This window comes from Simochromis diagramma, unplaced genomic scaffold, assembly GCF_900408965.1.
Source record: "Simochromis diagramma unplaced genomic scaffold, fSimDia1.1 OVJJ01000216.1, whole genome shotgun sequence".
In the NCBI taxonomy this organism is placed as follows: domain Eukaryota; kingdom Metazoa; phylum Chordata; class Actinopteri; order Cichliformes; family Cichlidae; genus Simochromis; species Simochromis diagramma.
The window spans coordinates 8,910,210-8,931,260 of record NW_024386883.1 but is presented as its reverse complement, the minus strand read 5'-3'; the positions used below and the strand labels follow the sequence as shown (position 1 = coordinate 8,931,260).

The following is a 21,051-nucleotide window of genomic DNA, read 5'->3' as shown; positions in this document are numbered from 1 at the left end:
CGTGCTTGCGTTACGACAATTTGACCATGTTGCCATGCCGTAAAATATTTTGTACGACCTGCCTGTGAAGAGAGACAGAAGGCCTTAAAGCTTATAAATTTATAGACGATGAAAGTAGGGTTGTCAAAACGCTCTTTCTTTTTGTAGACAGTATTGTAGTCCTTCTCACAATGATCATAGAAAATGTTGAAGCCTTGAAATCGTGGCTGGCAAAGCTCCTGGAGCCGATGTGAGTATTGAAATGAAATGACATTTAGCGTGCATGCTACGTAGCTGCTTTAGCCTGCTAGCCGCTGGGTTAGCCTGGCATCAATGGCAGATTCTTGCACGAGTAGCTAACCATCGCTTGTTGGCCTTTCGAAGCACAGAGAGGCACTTTTACTTTTCATTAGTAATGATTGTGCATGATGTAGTGAGTTTGCTTGCGTTTGATGCACTGCGAATTCTTGCATTCTGACACTATGGTAGTTAAGAACGCAGTTGGCGCACGGTAGTGTAACTTTATCACAGTTCTGTAGCAAGCTCCTAGCCTTCAACGTGTAGCCCCTCTTGCCTAAAACAGCTGTTGTATCTCTGGGAAAAGTTACTAATTAAAACTGTAGCTATTAGCTCGACATATTTCATAGTTAAATGCACACAAATACTTTGCCTTTGGAGTTTCCATAGTAACACATGTTTTGTAAGCGTTACGCTTTCTCTCTGTTTTGCTAACGCGAGATCCTAAAATTCTTTTAAATATGTTGACGAGCTCAAATGGGTAATGGAGTGCATTAAAGGATTTAAGTTACCCCCCTCCCCCTCTTTTTTTGTGCTGTTGGGACAACACACAGTCACTGTTTAATCAACTAATGGAGTAACTCCACAATATTATCGTTGTGTGTCCGAGGTTCATCCTCTAAAAATAAGGAGTTTTTTGCATAGGGGAGAAAAAGTCCTTGCAGAGCCAAAGTGAGGCGTATTTAAGCTGCTTTAACTAAAGGCTGGAGTTCAAGTAGGCATAGTTTCATTCACATTGTTATTACATTTATATTGTTGGTAATTATTAATCATTGGGAATTTCCATGGTCAATGATCCTGTAGTTAAGGGTCAAATTTGACTGTAGCTTTAGTGAGTCAGCAGTTAATTAACTACTAGCAGCTTGTTGCTTGAACTTAGGGCTGTTCGGTATAACCATATATATCGGATGACGATATAAAAACGTCTATCGTTTCATTTTACGCTATCGTTTGTTTCGTGGTGTCGCAAAATAAATTGTTTACGGCAATATATTTTCATCGTTTTGATGGTCACTGTAGTGGCTATATTAATTTCTTAAAGTTCTCTTTTTCTCTTATATTTTATATAACCACACTACAGATGGACAAGCGCCTGTTTTTATGCGTTGTGGTTGTCTATGTTCCACATAAACCTTTCACAATAAAGCTCAAGATCCTGTTGAGACTTTTCAAAATAAACTGAATCACGTGAAAGAGCAGATTATTTACGGATGAGAATTAAAAAAGAGCCGCCAGGTGCTAAAAAAATAAACCTTAGACTCAAACGTTAGAACAGGCTTTTCCCCGCAGCACGTTGTCTAATAAATCCTCACAAAGAAAACGGCGGCCTTTACAACTTATGTCTAAAAATGTATAGTTTCATGCATCGGTTAAAACACTCGACTCCGGCTACATGACGCGCAGCTGGAAACACTTCCCGCAAGTCGAGCTGCCCGAGATTCATAGAATTTACAGAAAACGTTACATTTTTGTGATTTATATCGTTATCGACGATAGAATTCTTATATCGGGATATGAGATTTTGTTCATATCGCACAGCCCTACTTGAACTTGTTAGGAAGTGTTTTTGTCAAGGCTTTTTTTTTGGGGGGGGGGGGGGGGGGGTTCGGTTCCAGTAGTTCCATAGCTGACAGTCTCGGAGATCTTTTACGGTAGCTTGATTTCTATTTTTTAAGTTTAAAAAAGCAAATGTTGTGTAAGTGGAACATTTAAACTTTTAAACTCATAAATTATTTTGAAAAAGTGCAGGTAAACACACTGAAATCGTTTTACCAGGCTTTATATTAAATTTTAAAAAGGCATTTGTGCTCAAACTGCAAAGATTACTCTGCTGTTAATTGATTTATTGAGCTTCATAATGCATTGGTCCAGTGCTATATGTCTGATAACTTTGATACTGAAAACCAGCCGCAGACTTTTACTTGCATTTTGCAGTGAAGTATAACAAATTCATCCTGTCAGTTTGCATAAATACAAATTACTCTTAAGAAGACAGCGGTCGTAACTGCAGAAGAAGCCATCTAGTTAAGATGCATACATCGTTTCCCTAGGAGACTGTAATGTTTCAAACATGTCAAACAAACTCAACCATTGGCTCAGTTTAAAAGAATAAAATAGGTTTGATGGCTAAACTGTAACTATTGTGAGCACATGATGCAAACTGCAGCAAAACTGTATACCAGTGAGCATAAGACGATAATGATCGTGTTTTACGCTTTATGGGCTCTGAAGCTTACATATTTTGTTTTTGTATTTTATTTTGTATCACTTTTGTTTTCCTGTACTTAATTTATGTATTATTTTCTGCATTCATTTGTGTGTTACTAGTTTATGGAACTTGGTTGATTTTACAGCTGTCTGTCTTGGCCAGGACACTCTTGTAAAATATATTTTTAATCTCAAGAGTCACATTTTCCTGGGTAAGCAAAGGTTAAAAACAGTGTAGATAACACTGAGCTTTTTTTTTTATTATTTTATTTGAAAAGCTAGCAGTAAGTTAGACAGACACACCTTGACATGTCCCTCATTTTGTCTTGACATTTAGCTTACTTTGCAGGAACATCTGAGCATTTTCTTTATGCCCACAGAAAGGGTGACCAGAGTGACCAGCTGTAACACAGTGAATTGCAACGCTTGTGTAAAAAGCCAAACCACAACGACACTTCAGACATAGTCACTGCCCTATGTCATTTCTTTCACATGCTCAAAAACCCCTACATTGCATGCATTGTAGCACATCAGAGTTTTCAAAGAATGTGCAGTTTTCAAAGAATGGTCATCAAACTTAGTTGTAATCATAATTAAATTTTAAGCTATATTACCAATGTTAAGAAATGCTAGCATGGAAACCTGTACTCCTTTCTTTCCTATATGAATAATAACCTTTCTTTTACTTTATGCATTTGGTGGATTGTTTAAGTTTTGTGGCAATGATCTGTCCCCCTTTGAATTTTACGCTTTGCATACATAGATATGTAAATGAATTTGATATGCATTATATTTCAGTTGGTTCAACTAAAACATTTCTCTCAGTTTTAACAGTTTTTTCTTATTAGATATATGAATGAGTGTGTGTCTATAGATAGATAGATATGTTTTAATAAATACATTTTAATCTGCAGATGTGATGCTGACCCCTCTGCATTAGCCAACTATGTAGTTGCTCTTGTGAAGAAGGACAAACCAGAGAAGGAACTGAAAGCACTTTGTGCTGATCAGCTTGATGTCTTCCTACAAAAAGGTATACATTTTATTTTGTTTATATAAAGCTTTTCTGCTAATGTGTCAGCAGGCAATTTTGACATTTTGCAGCTCTTCCTGGTTAAGGTGGAGGAAAAACTTTTGCTCCATCATTAAGCTAACAAGGGATTTATTCGTACTCCCCTTACACATATCAGACAATAGAGGCTTTGCAGTTAGGTCACAAATCCTTTGGGAATCAGACCTGGTGGCATTGTCGAGGTCAGTGACTAAACTGATTATTAAAAATTAGTTGCTAAGTTTAGAAAGATCAGAAGTTTTTTTCCTGCATACAAAAAATGCAGTACCCCTGCAGAGGGGATTTCGTTTTCTTTTTTCCCCTCATATGCCACCAAGACTGTACTATATAGTTTAAGTAGCTCAAACATGGAATACATGTGGTTATCATAAATAATATTGAAATTATGCAACTTGTTTGATATAGTAAAACAGGCTCTTTGTCTTAACAATGTTAAAAAACTTGATTGAGGCTAGAAAATGACCAATATGGAAATAAGTTGATCAGAAGCATTTGATCCAATTGATGTGTCGTCTTGGCTTCAATTAAACTGATAATGTTAGCCATTACTTGGGATTTTTGAAAGATTTGCTTTGGAAGAATGTCAGATAAACAGGCTCAACATTTCTGCAACACAAACTGCTTTTCAGCCCCCAGAACTCATATGTATTACCCATTAACAGTCACACTTATGTAGCCTGCATTCTGTAACAGGCCATGTTAATGAAATATCACCTGTATAAATATAGTGAGGCAGGCAGAATACAATGAAATGTATAGTGTCTTAAATTTGAATTGGAACATTAGCAATGCTATCTTCCTCGTGGATGCCATTTGTGGACCCCACATGTGGCCACCAGAGGGAGTGTTGCATCGTTTGATAGTGACTCTGTATCCAGTGTGATGTGTCCTGATTCAGTCTCTTTATTTTTAGCTCTACACTATTAAAATTAGTTTAGGGGTTTAATTTAGTTGGAAAACATGTTGATGGTTATTACATATGTCTCCTGGATCACTTTAGAATTTTTTAATGTTACATTTTTTTAATCAGGTAGCTTTCCCACATTTCATGGATGCAGTGTTCATATGTGTTATTTTTTATGTGTGTGTTATGTTTTTAGACTTTTGGCCCTTTTTCACAAGACTGAAAACTGCATGCAGTTTTTAATATGTTCTCGTGATTAATTTTGTCCTTGCAGAGACGGTGGGATTTGTTGATAAGCTTTTTGAATGTTTGACGACCAAGAACTACCTGGGAAATCCTGCTGCCAAGGAAACTCCCAAAGAGGAGATTAAACTGCCTGCAATCAAGGCTGAAGTTGTTGAGGTACACCCTGAAATTGAATAGCTCGCCTTTTGAAAATGAGTGTGCACGCACACACACAAACACACACACACACTATTTTTTTAAACTGGTTGAGTGGTTTTGTTGGAATGGGCATTTCAATTTGAAATCAAAGCTTTTGATAAAATCACTTATTTTGAATGCCTTTTTGTTTATTAAGGCTACGTCCACACGTACATGGGTAGTTTTGTAAACTGAGATTTCTCATTTTCATTTAAAAAAAATTAAAAAATATCTCGTCCACACGTGCAGTTTTGAAAAATTATCTCCGTCCACATGTAAACGCAGAAGTAGCTCACAAAGAGCCAAAGTGAAGTCCTCGACCTGTGAAAATTATCTCGCCATTCTTCTGGAAGAAACGCGTGTGAAAGAAAGGCCCAAACGCATAGAAAAAGCTGCGTTTTCAAAAATACCCATGTATTTGTGGACGTAGCCTAAGTTTTAAAGTTATATTATAGCTGATGTTTTTTGTTTTGTTTATTTTGTTTTTTCCCCTCAAGGCTGAAACACCCGAGGAAGAGAACAGGCGAAGGAGAAGTCCTCTGAGAAATCGCTCTGACTTCAATGAGTCCAGGTATACGGCTTGCATTTAACTTTGTCTTTATAAGCAGCTAAAACATTTGCAGGTAGGACGCTCTTGTTGAACTGTTTAGTACATATTGATGTTGTGTAGTTGTATAGCGATCTTACCAAGCAGCTATATTTCCAACCCTCCGAGTCCTGCTTTTGGCTTGATTAGGCCCTCGTGTCCACTAATGTGTCCCTTGGCTGTGGCATATCTAGTGTTGGGTGCAGATGGGAGAGTTCATTCACTGATATACGATGATTAACGTAATTTGAAAAGAGTTACGTCTTTAATATGCAGGTTCTAATTTAGCATTTTCTGCATATTTTTAGAAATTAAGTTGTCATTAATTTATTTATTTTTTTACTTTATTTTAATTTCTTGAGCTTCTGCTGTGAAAAGCTTCTGTTAATGAAACTAAGCACTTCCCAATAGTTTTAACACAAACAGCCCATTTGGGGACTTAATGGGATTGTGCACACATAAAACAAAGGTAATTAAGCCTTTCCCTAATAACTTGTTTCAGATAAAAGCGTACTTCTCTCAAACAAAGATCATTATTTCAGGGTTCATGTTATGTTAAAGACATACAGAAAGAAATGATCCTTGCGTCTTCATTTGTTATAAGAAGACCCACATTCGTGTCTGAAAACCTGCGAAGTATTCCTGTGTGATTTATACATTTGAAATCAGCAACGCCTCTAACTTCTCATCATCCACACAGGAACCGCGATGAGAGGAGGCGAGACGAGCGCAAGCGCCGTGACTTTGATCGGCACGGGAAAAGCGGCAGCGACTCCCACCGGGAGCGTGAGCGCCACGAGCGGCGCAGGGGCAGCCCCCGCGGGAGAAGCTACAGCAGGAGCCGCAGCCGGAGCAGGAGCGGCAGTCGTGGAAAGAGCAGGGATAGGGAGCACAGAGGAGGCAGAGGTGAGAAAGTCCCCCCTCCCACAACCAATAACAACAACAGCACAGGGGAACAAAGATTGAGGCGCGAAGAAGCTCCTGAATCTCTCGTCAGCACTGCTAAACGGTGCATTAGTGACAGTGACGTGCTGTTGGAGACATGCTGGTGTGAGGCGCTTTAGATGAGAAGACTTGTAGAAATTACGGATGTAGCCAACTCTCGTTTTTATTCCTGTCGGATTGTTGGACAGTGTTGCTGGGAGTTGGTAGAAAGGAAGGGAGAATGTGGACAGCTTTGCAGTCCTATCACTGGGGGTTCAACAACATGGGTTGGGATTGGTCTTCTTACCACCAAGGTTAATCTGCTCATCTTTGTCATTACAAGTCTCTCTCTTTTTGTAATCTATTATTTAATGTAGTGCTTTTAAAAGTCAGCTATGATACAGTACACAATGATTTATGTGATTTACTTGTTTTCAACAGACTTCAAGTCAAAGTTTGAGGCAGAAAGGAAGGACACTGACGGATACAACTCTTCCACCACATCCGGCTCTCAGCAGCAGCAGCAGCAGCAGCACCCGCCACCTCTCCTGCCCTTACACACACCTCTGCATCCCTTTTCCTCTTCCTCCTCGTCTTCAGGAGCTGGGGGTGTACCGGTAGCAACACCGGCTCACTTGCCCGACAGCACTACAGACAGCTGGTCTAGCTACTACGGAACGAGGCAAGATGGTGTTTGCAAACCTTTCAGCAAGGCTGCTTCACTCAAACAGCGCTGCAGGGATTACGATGGTAGGAGCAGAGTTAATCATCCTGTTCTCAATTCCTTTGATTCCTTCTTTCTGTCATTTCGTGTGTCTGTGTGTCTTTTATTTTATTTTTTATTTTTCCATCTGAGGGCCTTTTATCTGCTACAGCCCAGTAGCATTAGGGAGATGTTTTCTGTGCATTTCAAAGGGGATCAGAGTAACACTGGAGCTTTTTGATGAGATTTAAAGGAAATGTTAAGTTTATGACGGCTGTTGTACAGTTTGCTCAAGTCTCTAGTTTAAACACTACCTTTTTCTTCCCCTGAGGCTTCTGTGCCTTGTTTGGTCTCTTCACTAATGACCACTGCTTAGCACTCATCCTCTTGTCCCCAGTGAAAGGTAGAAAAGCAAGCTGGTTCCCTCTCACTCCCCTCTACACTGAGGCTCAGGAGAGTTTAAACTTACCCACTGTCCCTGAAGTACACTGCTTTCTGTCACAGTGCTCAAACACAGCCACTTGGGACCCAGTTCCTTAATGAGGCTTTGGTGTAAATACATGAACTGTGTGACTTAGCTGCTTTAAACTCAGATGTTTATTCATTTTGTTTAATTCCCATGAATTTTTTATGTTATTGTGTGTGGGGTCTTTTTGTTTGTTTGGCTTTATTAATGCGTGTGTGTGCATGTGTGTTTTGTGACTGTAAAGCAGCAGTTTATATAAACTCCATGTTGTGTACGATATTTATGAATAATCGCTTCTCTCCCTCACACAGAAAAAGGATTTTGTGTCCGTGGTGACCATTGTCTCTATGATCACGGCAGTGACCCCCTCATAGTCGACGATGTCAATCTACCAAATATTATTCCGTTCCCACCCCCACCTATTCTGCCACCCGCCGGGCTGCCCATGCCCCCCATCACTGAACCACCTCCCTCCCTCAGGATGCCTTCTATGCCACCCTATGGCCAGCCACCACCACCAGGTGTTTTCCCTATGACAGGTGAGTATTAATGCTCCTCTAATCCATCAGTTTGAGCTTCATCATATTGCGAAGTTTTACAATTTGCATCTACAAAATAGTAAAGCCAGAAGAACCGTGTTCCTCTCTCAAACATTTGGTTTTGTGTGAGACGCGTTGTTCTTCCACTTTCCTTTTTTAGTCTGGTCACAATATACATACCTTTCCTTTGGCCTGTAGTATCATTGATTTATGAAGATATTTTTGCATGAGTTTCCCCAATTTTTGAGAGCTAACAAACATCTCTTTAATATAATAGAAGTAGGATTAAATCATAAATCGTTTTCATTTAGAAACAATTTTGTCCCCACTCACAACAAAATCCAGCTAACTAATATGGAGATGTTTGTTGAAAGTGTAGCAGGTCACATGTAAGACATCGTGGCCTCAGTAATGTGACACTGTACTCGTTACTCTGATGGCTGATTTGACGACACCAGAGGTTTTAAATATGTAAAGATTCAAATGAACGGTATATTGAAATGAGATGTCACCACTCTGGTGTGTAGAAAAGCAGTTGTCTTCAATATTGTGTGTGTGTGTGTGTGTGTGTGTGTGTGTGTGTGTGTGTGTGTGTGTGTGTGTGTGTGTGTGTGTGAGTGTGAGAAAACACTTGCCCGACTTGACAACGTGCTCAGTTGTAAAGAGTTTTTGTTGAATTGCTCAAGGGAAGAAATCAACCTGTGCAATCTTCCTGCCTTTGAGTTGCACTATTGCCGATCAGTTTCACACTGGCTGTGTTTTGTTTTTGCAAATCATCATGATGATTTAAAAAGCTGTATTTAAATCCAAAGCTCAAAAATCTTATGTATCTACATACGTTTAGACCAGACGTGCTACACAGTAGATAGCCGCCCATTGATCATAAACAGTACATAAAAAAAAATATATATATATTTTGCCTTTTTTAAAATATATTTCAAACATGGGGGGTGATGACTGAAACATTTGACCTGATAGGCTTTTATTGTTTCAGCTACTTTTTAAGGCTGTTAAAGTTATGAGATTTCTATCTTCCACTTGATAAATGGATAGTGTGTCATAAAGTTTAAGCAAATCTATCGAGAAGACGCCGCAGTTTCCCGGTGCATCTGCTTTTATATTAAAGCAGTCAGATTTTCACTGAAATACTTCTTTAATACTATACATGTAATATACTATAGAGTCATTGCAATTTTGCATTTTGTCATTTTCTTACTTTTTTTTTGGTAATTTTTATTTCATTTTGATTTTTTGGTTTTGATTTCAGTTGAGTTTCATTTAGTTTCCAGAGTTGATTTTTCTCATTTATTAGTTTTATCGCTACATTTAGTTTTTGTTGTTATATCGACTCTATTTTATTTCATTTTAATTTTCCCAGTTCACAAAATAATTTTAGTTGGTTTTAACTTTCTTTTTTGTTTAATCTAGTTTTTAGTTTTCATTTAATTGACTAATTTATTTTCTTTCGCATCTAGTTTTAGCTTTTAGTTGTAGTTAACTATAATGACCTTTTGTACCTGAGATATCAGCTTGGGCTTGTGTCTCCCTCAGGACCCCCACTGATAGCAACCAGTGGGATTGATACCCCCAACCACCAATCTGCAATCACTTCTTCTCCTCCCGTCGGACCGCCTGGTGTGGGCCGACCTCCTACACTTCCTCCTCCTCCTCCTCCACCTCCTTCCTCGACCTCATCTGTGTCTCTTCGTCCCCAATATGTCCAGTCTGAATGTAAGCAGGGCTGCTTTTGCTTTTCAGATTGGGACTGTGCATTTGGAAGAGATTTTGCTGTGTTGCTTTTTATTTGGGTGTTCCTTTTAGTGTGTTTATGTTGTTGAGTTGTTATTTTTTACTTCTCATTTCTGTGTGCTTTAATAGTTACAGTATAATAAAGGTTAGTTTACTAAATATCTAAAATAACTCGGATGGTAAGGGTTATTTAAAACAAAAACACTTTTTGGTTCTGTTTCTGTTTCCTGTCACTGTTAAGTAGTTGTTGTATGCCATGTGTGTTTGTGTGCACAATTGGCATGTGTTTCTTGAGCCTGCAGTAACAGTTGTGGACCAGAAGGTAGCGCTGTGTATTAACCTAAAAACAAAAAAACCAAGCATCTCTGGGAAATTTTGTCGTGACTCATTTAGTTGAGTGCTTCCTGCTATGATTATGCACATGAGGGTTTCAGTTACAGACTCTTTAAAAGACTTTAAAGAACTAAAAAGAAATTGGTCTATTTGGTATTTGCAAACTTTGGGTTTGTGATCTGTTACCACAACTGCCGTGAAGGGCCTCTTTCTGATAATTTTGCACTTGTGTGTCACAAATGTAGATAAGAATGAAAAGCATCATCTTGGTTGTTAATTTTTATCTTTGTTTGTTTCTTGCTGGGTTATTTTGCGCACTTACAATAACTGTAATTTTTATTACTCGCATTTTGTAGGTTTTGTTCATAAATTTTCAATTTTAAAATGTGTCTTTATCCTGGACTACATGTTAAACTCATGTCACGGGTTGCTACATATTCAGTGGTTACATTTAAAGTCAAAGATTCTTTTTTATTAATATGTTTGCTTGCATTCACTTTTTCATATTTTTACATTTTTTCATATTCCCCCCCCTAACGGTATGTGCGTCTGTTCACTTTTACACATTAGACAACTACGATGCAGAAGGCTACAACCCAGAATCTCCAGGCCTGACTGTAGCAGGACGTAACCCATATCGTCAGTTTATTCCCCGGGTGCAGACTCAACGCTCCAACCTCATTGGCCTCACCTCCAGTGAAGGTCAAGGCTCCAGAGGTAACAACCTCTTTTACAGTGTTTTTTTTTTTTTTTTTTTTAATTCAACCTGATCCTGGGAAATTGACCTTCTCACACTGATTTGAATTCTTGCGTATCTTCTAGCTGCCAACATAGTGATCCAGACAGAGCCAGCTACTGCACCCAGCACTCCTGGAAGTAACGTGTCCCGTTTCAACACAGAGCAGGACAGCAGGAAGAGGACCATGGGACCCAGTACAGCTGAAGGGCCAGCACCTAAAAAACCCTGGATGGAAAAGTAAGAGATTAAAGAAAAAAATGTACATATTTGATTTAGGATGTCGTTTATTCTGCACAGTGTTTTGTTTTCTGTGAAGAAATTGGAGTACGGTAGCCAGCTGAAATGTAATCAAATTGGTGCCTCACCCCATTACTTATTACTGCTAAGGAGCTTTGTTTTAAGGTGAGGTGAGTCAGGTCAGCAGCAAGTGTTGTCTCAGTTGTAAGCAGGTAGATACAAGCATCCCAGTCATGAGGATTTCTTTGCACCACCTCTACTTGGAGTACATTTAAACTGTCATACAGGTTGTAGGTTGGAAGTAGTCTTCTGTAAATAAAACCATAATATGGCCAAAACTTGAATCCCAGATCATCAATCATCGCTAAATTTTGATTAACTCATCTGCTTTTTTCCTTCATTTATTTTTTTTTTTTTATGAAAACAAAACTACCAAATTAGTGATGTTAGCACTGAAATGTTCTTTTTAGGCCGAGCTTCAACAACCAGCATAAGGGTGCTTTTCCCAAGAGGACTTTTTACGTGAACACAAAGTTGGAGGTGCGCAGGATCCCGCGCGAGCTCAACAACATCACCAAACTCAACGAGCACTTCAGCAAGTTTGGAACCATCGTCAATATACAGGTAAAATGCATCCAGTTTTGTTTGTTGTTGTTGTTGTTTTGCTTTTTTTTTTTTTAATGAGTGCTCCCAACAAAGTTCATAGAGATTAGGCCTGCAGGAGAATGAATTCAAAACATTTACGGACTTGCACGTGCACTCTCAATCCAGGTTGTGTTTGGCGGAGACCCAGAGGCAGCATTGATCCAGTACACAAAGAATGAAGAAGCCAGACGAGCCATATCCAGCACAGAAGCGGTCCTTAACAACCGCTTTATCCGCGTGTACTGGCACCGCGAGCTTGGTGCTAATGCCACAGGCCTTCAGCAGCAGGAGCAGAGCTCAGGGAGCCAGGTTGCCGGGTCAGTGCCCAACCAGGGGCTGCAGCACAGCAACATGCATAAAGTTGGTATTAACAGCGGAGACATTGAGAATCCTTTGATGACAATTTTATATATTTTTTTTTAAATATCCATTGATTTACCCTCACTCGTTTTATCTGCAGGGGATCAAGCAGCACAATCCAGCTGCTTATGTGTTGAACAAGACTGTACCCAAGCATCATCTGTCTGCAACAGCTGGGGCCACGACAAATGCCAAGTCGGACAACCTGAATCCAAACACGGACACGGCTGCTGTATGTTTTAAGTTTATCTTGCAGACAATATCAGGCAAAGTGGATATTATATAATATACAAAAGTATAATATTATGATGGCACGTGTGTTACAACATTTTCACAGTGATTTATGTGTGTTTGTTAGCTAAAATTGTATTTGTAAAGAAATTAATTATATATTAATTTCCTTTTTTTGCCCCTCCACCTTTCTCCTTAGGTGGTGCCTGCTACTACAAACACCCTGAAGGGACACTACACTTCCACAGCCACCAAGTCTTCCTCAAAGAGCCTTGGGAAAACGGGAAAAGCACTGGAAGCACATGAAGCTCTCAAGAAAAAGCAGGCACGTTGCTTAAATTGGTTACGCATTTTGACCATTAAAAGAATAGCAGAGCTAAGCAATTTCCTTCTCTCAGGAGCCACAGCTAAGAAGGCTACCACTGAGAGAGAAAACTGTTTGGGGGGTTTTTCATCTCAGTGAATGTTTTTGATTCCCTTTTTCTTTTTCCCCTCCTTTAGGAGGCACTAAAACTCCAGCAAGACATGAGAAAGAAGAAACAGGAGATGTTAGAGAAACAGATTGAGTGTCAGAAAGTAAGACATTTAACATTGAAACTATTCTTATCTGTAATCCTTCCTCTTTTTCTCCAGTGTACTGTCAACGTTCTTTCTGATACCGTTTTTCATGCCCTTCCAGGCGCTGATAAGTCGGCTGGAGAAAAACCGAGGCATGAAACCTGAAGAGAGGGCCAACATCATGAAAACGCTGAAAGAACTAACGGAAAAGATCACCCAGCTCCAGAATGAAATGAACCTTGCCTCCCAGGTCTCAAGCGCCAAAACTAACCACAGCCAGCCCAAAACCAAGACTGATGTAAGTTTGGCTTCCTTTTTGTCTTTGTACGTAACTGAGAGTAGGGGCGGGAAACTTAGGCCGAAAATTATATCACACATTGGTAGAGTTGTTTATTTGCCTTTTTTCACACTTCACAGGTCCTTTTTAAAAAGGCGTTTCTTCACATAAAAAACATTTTTATATGAAGAATAAAACTGCATACTGCAAACTGTATAGTAGGTAGATGTTTATGAGTTTAAATTTTTTTATATACATTTTTTGTACTCTAAACCTTAGATGCTGGTGTATTAAGGTATTTATGGGGTCTTTATTAAGCAGTAGAAAGAAAGAACCTCCAGATCTCAATTTATAATATCTTAAAAATATTTGCTGTGTGTTTTCTAAGTTTAAGAACTATATAATATCTCTGAGCCACTGGTAAAGGGAAGGGGGAGTACATTTCTTTCTTCTTTTTAGGGTTAGACAGCTTGCCTCGAGTGTGCTGACCGCATCAAGGGGGGGGGGTTGGTGAGAGTGCGTAGGATTCCACTGATGTTAAACCAAAATGTGTCAAAAAACATTCTCTAAAGGCTCTAAAACTACTTGGCCACAAGGTATAGACATTTACGTATATACAGGATATATGCACACAGGCTGTCCTATATACCAAGTGAATAACCAATAACCGCTCAGCCTCAACAAATCTTTGCTGTTTTCACATTCGTTTTCTCCTCTTTGCATTTAGTTGTGTCCTAGTCCTAGGCCCTTTTCAAATTTCAGCTGTGTGATGTTGAGTTCCTATATGAGTTCCTATACCTGGGATTGGGTCCTTTTTAGTCTGAATGCAATGAAAAAAAATTGGTTCTTTTTGGGGGGGGTTGTTATTTTTCCTGGAAATTCCAAGGAATGCTTATCTTTTAATCCATATTGAAAGAAACTGTTCTTACACTAATCTTAGGTTTGCAAAAACTGAAAAAAGATCAAAAAGTAAATGTTGGTTTTGTACAGGACAGAAGTAGAGGATCTGTTTGAATATTGGGTGCATAGGAATAAAGTTTTGTTTTTTGTTTTTTTTTTATCACAATTTCGATTCGCACAGTTTTGTCTTGATTGACCTTGTTAGACCAACAAGCACGCTCCCCCCCCCCCCCCCCCCCCCCCTCCTTTATTTGTAAACACAAGTTGATATTTGTGTATTTAATTGCTTCTCTGGATTAAGTAAACAAATTTCTTTTCTATGACATGCGATCAGGCCCACAAGGAGCTGCTAGATGCTGAGCTGGACTTTCACAAGAAGATGAGCTCTGGAGAGGATACAACAGACCTCAAAAGAAAACTGGGGCAGCTACAGGTGGAGGTAATACTCTCTCTCTCTGTCTCTCTCACACACACACACACACATTCACACATTCTCACACACACACGCACAGAAAATACACATGGATAGAAACAGACACAAAGTTAATCATTGACAGCATCTTGCATCATCAACACTTTCGTTGAGAACTGAATTAGAGGATGTGATACCAAGAAATGCCTTAGAGGAAGTGTGCAGATGAGATTATAGTCGCAGCCTGTTCTGCAAGGGGTGGAAAGAGATGGTATCTGTCCACCAATAAAATAAATCAAATAATATATTAAATTCATTAGTTTATTTGTGTTCTGTCAGACGTGTCAGGCAGAAAGGGTTTTTTTTTTTTTTTTTAAAACCATCTATGTTCTGTTTGTTTTATTTGACTCTGTGATAACTGGAACCTGATCCTGCAGTTTCTGCACAAGCTCCAGATCCGCTGTGTTTAGTGTTATTCGCTCAGCTCGAAGCTTCGTAAGAGTCCTAATGAATCTGATGCGAACATCTTGGTGATACCACAAGACACCTACACAAGATGTAAATGACCTATTGCTTCCTTCCTGTTAAAAGGGAGTTTCTCTTTCCCGCTTACCCCAATCGCTACTCATAGGGGACCAACTGACTGTTGTGGTTTGCACACTATCGTCACAAGGTCTTTACCTTGCAGCATAATTGCCTTGAGGCGACTGTTTTTGTGAACTGGCCTTATATAAATAAACTTGAATTGTATTCAGTAATGAAAAAGGAAAAAAAAAAAAAAGAGTTTTATGGTAAATTTTCAGTTTACCTCTGTACTGTTATCTTAGTCGGCTCCAGTAGTTGCCAGACGCACTCCTCCAGATGCTTGCTTTGTAGTCCCCTCGGGGTTTTGACACATCAGATTAAACAGCATTTTATTACTACACTCCATCAACGTGTAAGGAGGTAGACTTACACACACTTATCTACTGAATTGGTGGCTTTTCTTGAGGTAATTAGTATTGCAGTTTTGTTTGGAGTCTTCTTTATCCTCTAAATTTGCTGTGCACGCAGACGGCTGTGGCTTAAGATCAGGCTAACAACAACATAGCTTTTGTTAGCAACAACCTGCTTTGCATTTTTTTTCCTTTAACCCCAGGGTCTTAAATTGGCTAGTTGTTTAAAAATGGATATGCATCCCCCATCCATCTAAACTCAGCCCGCCTTCTGCACATTAAACTGCAGCCACTTAAGCAAGCCCAGAGGAACATCTGCTAACGAAGCCAAATAAGACACACGTCCTACACTGATGGAGCTGCGCCTCATTAAAGTTTGAGACACTGGTCCTTGTAAGAAAATCGCAGGATGACAATTAAAGGGAGAGTGGTTGTGAGCTTGTGGAGTGTCTGAGAAGGAAGGAGATGTTTTTAAAAATGGAGGAGTGACAACTAGTGGTAAAGGGCAGAAAGTGAGAGAGTAAGGGTGTGTAGAAAATGTTTCAGCTCTGAAGGGTTGTGATGGCCTGCTCCTTTTTGTTGTTGTTTTTGTATTTTTCCATAAACTTTTTTTTAAAGTTATTCAATATATAAATTAGACACACAGTGGTGTGTAATTGTGTACTGAAATCAAACAGCGTCCAGTCAACCGCCCTTTCTGTCCTCCTTTAGGCAACACGTTTGGGTTTGATCTGGCCTCCAGCAGGTCGAGGTCGCGGCCGAGGAAAGCTGGGCCCAGATCCTGGTGCAATGCACGTGGGCCGTGGCCGGAGTCGAAACCGGGAAATGATGGCGCGCGGCGGGGCTGTGAACCGTATGGTGGTTGATCACAGACCCAGAGCCCTGGCTATTTTAGGGGTCACTCAGGAGGAAAAAGAAGAGCTAATGCCGCACTTTGTGGTAAGAATATGGCAGGATCTCTCCCTCCAGTAATACAGCACGATGTTATTGCTAAGTAATAAAAACTGTAGTAATAAATACCACTTTATTCCCTCTTATATCTTTTAGATATGTTAAGTGAATCATTTTCCCTGTGATAAGTCATAAATGTTTTGATGTGTATAACTATATCCTGATTGGCCAACTGATATTTTTAAACCTAGAAATTTGGTGAAATCGAGGATCTCCGTGACCAAGACGCCAACAGTGTCGTCATGACCTTTAAGACACGGAGTGAAGCAGAGAATGTAAGTCACATGGCTCCAAATGTGTATGGGCTACATGTTCTCTTAATCTTGCTGCTTTTCCTCTAATCCTCTTCTAATAATAATAGAATAAATTAATAAATTAAAATAATTAAAATACTCCAGTATAGCATCTAAAAGAGCTGTACCTCTCTTTGGTGTTCTAGGCAGCAAACCAGGGAGCTAAGTTCAAAGGTCGTGTTCTGCAGATTTCCTGGTACAAGCCCAAGACGCCCTCTGTTACAACGGAGCCAGAGGAAGAGGAGGCTAAAGATGAGGACAGTGCGGTATGACAAATACACACACAGCTTCATGTTTTCCCAGTAACTAAAACAAATTAAGGAAAGGGCGTTGTGTACGACACAACTTGAAAATCTGAGTTGGGGAAACTTTTGAAGTTTTTAGTTACATTCACAAAATTTTACTTGGTTATTTCTTTCTGCTGCTTGTTAATTTTTAACAGCAGCTCCCAAAGGAAAAGGAGTGCTAGCCTCTCAGTACTAAGAGCATCTTAGCCCCATGAGTAAAACTGCATTACTGTCAGGTGAAATCCTTATGCTGTATTTATTTAAGGGGTTTGTTTCCTCCTTTGAGGTTGTGCCATTTCTTATATGTAACTTTTGTTTTTAAAGGTACGGTTGCCATTCTGAAAATGTGTCTGTGCACAGGTAGAAATTTGTGGTGCTTAGGTTTGTGGTCAGATTTCCTCTGACTGCAGATCTACTTATAGCCACTTCATGCTCGTCACGTTTTATCACAGGAGCTGAAACAGACAGATTTCTGGACAGGTCTACAGACTAGTTTGACTGGCAGAGTTTAGGATTAATTTCCTGAGACTGATCAGCAGGTCACCTGTCATGGTGGATTCACCGATGGCTAACCAATAGAATGGAGGATGTCTAAATCTAAAGCATAAGAAATATCAGAAGCAGGCAATCTGACCACTATAGGATTTTTAAGACCAGTACCAATATTTGGTGATTTTAAAATCTGATATTCCAGTATATTTTTGGATTGTTTTTTTTTTTTTTTTTTTTTTTTAAACAGTTACCTAACATTTTTTATTTGTTACAATATTATTAAAAATAGCTAATATCAGACTAAATAATTTCCCTCTGCTACACTTTGAATCACTTTCTGTTTGCTGTGTTCTAAACATGCATGTTGCCAGGAGGAAAGCTGACTTAAAGTTTCCAGAAAAAGCATAAATATAAATGCTAACATGGTATTTATTTCTACAGAAGGAAGCTAGCTCTTATTTACCTGGGGAGGAAGAGGAAGAAGAGGAGGAGGAAGAGGATGACGATGAAGACGATGAGTACGAGAGTCGATCTTGGAGGCGATAATGACATTCGTCATTATCATTAACTGCTCTCCGGCAGAATCAGTGGTCTCCCACTCCCACTCCCACGCAGATTAAAATTGATGTAAAGGAACTCGCTTTTTTTTTTTTCTCCCTTTCCAGTATTTTCAAAGTAATTTTAGACTCTAATCAAAGTAAAAGAAAAAAACGTCTTTACTTTATTGTACATGAAAAGAAGTGTAGATGGTCAACAGTTTTTTGTATCCCTCAACTAAACAGTTGTTTAAAACATCTCACTTTTGCTGAGAAAGATACATGTTTAGTTGTTCTTATAGCTAGAAAAACTTATGTAAGTTTCTGTGTGCTTACCAGATGGACAATATCAGTAATGCACAACATTTGTGTCGACTGTGAATAGGTATTTTTATACATACTGTATTTAAGCTCTTTTTCTCACCAGTTTTTGTAGAATCTTGTCCTCCGTTCAGGGACAGCCATTCCATCACCAACAGAACGTTCTCTGCCGCTACCACAGAGAAATTTATTTATTCTTTTTCCACACTGCATAAATGCACTGTGCCGTACCGATATTGGCAAAGTATGGTACAGTTTTCACTTCGCTCATAGTTTTGATGTGGTAAAGCCCAACGTGTTAAAGGATTGCGTCTTTCTTTTCCCCTAAATGTGTGCTGGTATGAATATTTGCCAGTGCACATGCATGTTGGCGTTCCTAATAAACAGACAGACCCATAGAGATGCTGTACCGTGGCCATACAGCCAGTGCAGGTACAGTAGGATACCAGTGCAATAAAAAAAACCCACAATCAATGTTTACAAACTTCCATGCACTTCACATACAGTCATGTAGTCATGTTTGGGGGAAAAATCGCCCCCACACACTTGTATTTTGTTGCTCACTCAGTTGTCCAGTGCCACTCTGTGTAAATACACACCCAAACACATGTTGTAATGTTCATCTGCTAAGAGTGCGTAACATTTTCACTTGTTTTCTTCTGTCGCTTGGTCATTCAGAGGCCCTGACGGGACAAAGATCAGATCACCCATTTCAAAAATGTGAGATCCATAGACAGGTGTTTGAATGTAATGCTTAAAAAGAAAAAAAAAGGATATATAAATAATTTCTTTGCCTTACACAGTCAGCGGATTGCTGAGTTTTTACAGGACGTGATTTACTTTTGTAAATTTTGTAAATGCTTGAAAGAGAAATTACTGTTTTGTTTTTTTTCTAAGTTTAATATTTTTTTGTTTTGTTTTTTTTCCCTTTTTTTTTGTTTTAACGACTGATGAGGTTGTATCAGGTAGAAAATGTTGAGCAGGAGAGCTTAGTATCTCTGCTTTAGTCGCAAGAATTTTGTATTTTCAGTTCAACCAGTTCATATTGTTATTTGACTAAACTTGTCATTTAAGTAGGCTTTTGTTTGTTTGTTTGTTTACGAAATATAAGAGCTGCTCCGAGCTGTGGAAAACACTCTGAAAGACACTGAGTCATGCCCGTAACAACATTGATTTAGCTTAAGTGCAGCTTTGCCTCTATCTGAATATCGTCAAACTGTGCTCCGAAGCCACTCTGTGAGTAAAACCACAGTGTGTGAGTTCATGATAAATATTTTTATTTTCTGTTTTGCCTTTTTTTTTTTTTTTTTTTTTTTTTTTTCCCCCCCATATACTGTATTTTAGAATCCTCAAGGTGGGAGGAATCTAAAACCATTAAAACTCACATACAAATGTATTTGGTTAAAGAATTAGTCCTGTCCCTTCCACCAGATACATTTACATGCAGCTTAATGACGTTTTGTTTGATTTATGCTTTTCGTAACTCAGCTAAACTGATCATATCCAGTTTGAATGAAGCACCATAGGAGAAGAAAGACTTTAACTTATTACTGTGCAGACTTTACACAAGACATGCGTGTAGAAATGTGCACATATATATAATAATATGCACATTTTGGCCTGCATGGTCATATATTCAGTCAGTGATTACAATTGGTTTTCTTTGCTCCCTAATGCACGCTGGCACCGCATCTAAAAGGGTGCAGATCTTCCTCCCACCTACAATGTTGGTAGTGCTCTTGTGTGGATTGCATATCTGACTGTTGACTGATACTCAGACGCCTCCTGCCAGTGACCTCATTGTCCCAAAGCTGATGTTTTTACTTCCAGCATTAGCGTCAGAATGATGTGTGTGTGAGAGAGGAGAGGCTGTTGCTTTTCCCTTTGTACTTCATTATGATTTTCTCATGTGATGTTTTTTTTTTTTTAATTTAATGAGGTCACTGGCAGGTTGAAGGGAAACCTATACTGGCGAGGTTCTTGCTTTGTGTGAGTGAGGATTCAGAGAAGGTCTCCCACTTTTTGTACTATCACACAATGGTGTAAAAAAATGTAAAGTGTTTATTGGATAATAGTTTTGGATTTGTTACTGTTTATATTTGCAGGATGTGGATGTATTTTCTTCATGTATTTTGTTTGTAAAAATGGATTTCTAATTTACTAGCATGTTTGCTTTTGCCAATAAAGATGGAGGAATTGGGTGCTTATAAGGCCATTTAAAAAAAAAAAAAAAAAAAAAAAAAAAAGAAGAAGAGGGGGGGAAAAAAAAAACAGAAAACATACATAAATATAAATTGGATTTGGGACGGAAAAGAAAAGTTAAAGAAAATGAAAACATGTCGGCATTGGCAAGGGGGGGGATTTCCAGGCAAAAGCATTCCAGAAAATATGAACCTATTCTCTTGTGTGGTCTCATTCTTCTTGCATGTGCTCAGTAATTAAATAAGTCACACTGCAGTATCAGTACTTACAATTAGGCATAGCATTAAAGATTATACCTGTGTTTAAAACACATCAAATGTTATGACTAAACAGTGGAATTACTGAAAGCCATTAGATTTTTTCCTTATACTTTTAAGTACTTTGATGCATGAGTGCATTAACCTTTTTTTAAATGGTGCGTTTATCAAACCTGACAATTTTGTTTTGCTACATCTGGCATTTTTTGCAATTTATGCTTAAAGTTCGGGGTGA

General features: G+C 38.9%; 1 protein-coding gene across 2 annotated transcripts; it reads left to right on the top strand.

The window, feature by feature from the left end:
* The first annotated feature begins 41 nt into the window (after positions 1-41).
* rbm27 (RNA binding motif protein 27) lies at positions 42-20,754 on the top strand. 2 transcript variants are annotated; one of them, XM_040032154.1, is made up of 21 exons: positions 43-229; positions 3,399-3,517; positions 4,735-4,862; positions 5,381-5,454; positions 6,170-6,375; positions 6,835-7,143; positions 7,874-8,101; positions 9,653-9,832; positions 10,754-10,900; positions 11,006-11,159; positions 11,630-11,783; positions 11,931-12,164; positions 12,265-12,396; positions 12,595-12,720; positions 12,897-12,971; positions 13,075-13,251; positions 14,465-14,569; positions 16,189-16,416; positions 16,620-16,703; positions 16,868-16,987; positions 17,942-20,754. In XM_040032154.1, the coding sequence occupies exons 1-21, from the start codon at positions 171-173 to the stop codon at positions 18,044-18,046; spliced, it is 3,144 nt and encodes a 1,047-aa protein (XP_039888088.1). In that variant the 5' UTR covers positions 43-170; the 3' UTR covers positions 18,047-20,754. The 2 variants fall into 2 exon arrangements, with proteins under 2 accessions (XP_039888089.1, XP_039888088.1); XM_040032155.1 differs by lacking the exon at positions 9,653-9,832 and having other exon boundaries at positions 42-229.
* The last annotated feature ends 297 nt before the right edge of the window (positions 20,755-21,051 follow it).

What these genes read in the sequence shown, in the direction of transcription:
- rbm27 (XM_040032154.1), top strand. Translation starts at nt 171, where the DNA reads ATGATCATAGAAAATGTTGAAGCCTTGAAATCGTGGCTGGCAAAGCTC. An exon ending in AGCACAGCAACATGCATAAA is followed by an intron (nt 12,165 to 12,264) that starts GTTGGTATTAAC and finishes TTTTATCTGCAG; the next exon opens with GGGATCAAGCAGCACAATCC. An exon ending in AGCCCAAAACCAAGACTGAT is followed by an intron (nt 13,252 to 14,464) that starts GTAAGTTTGGCT and finishes ACATGCGATCAG; the next exon opens with GCCCACAAGGAGCTGCTAGA.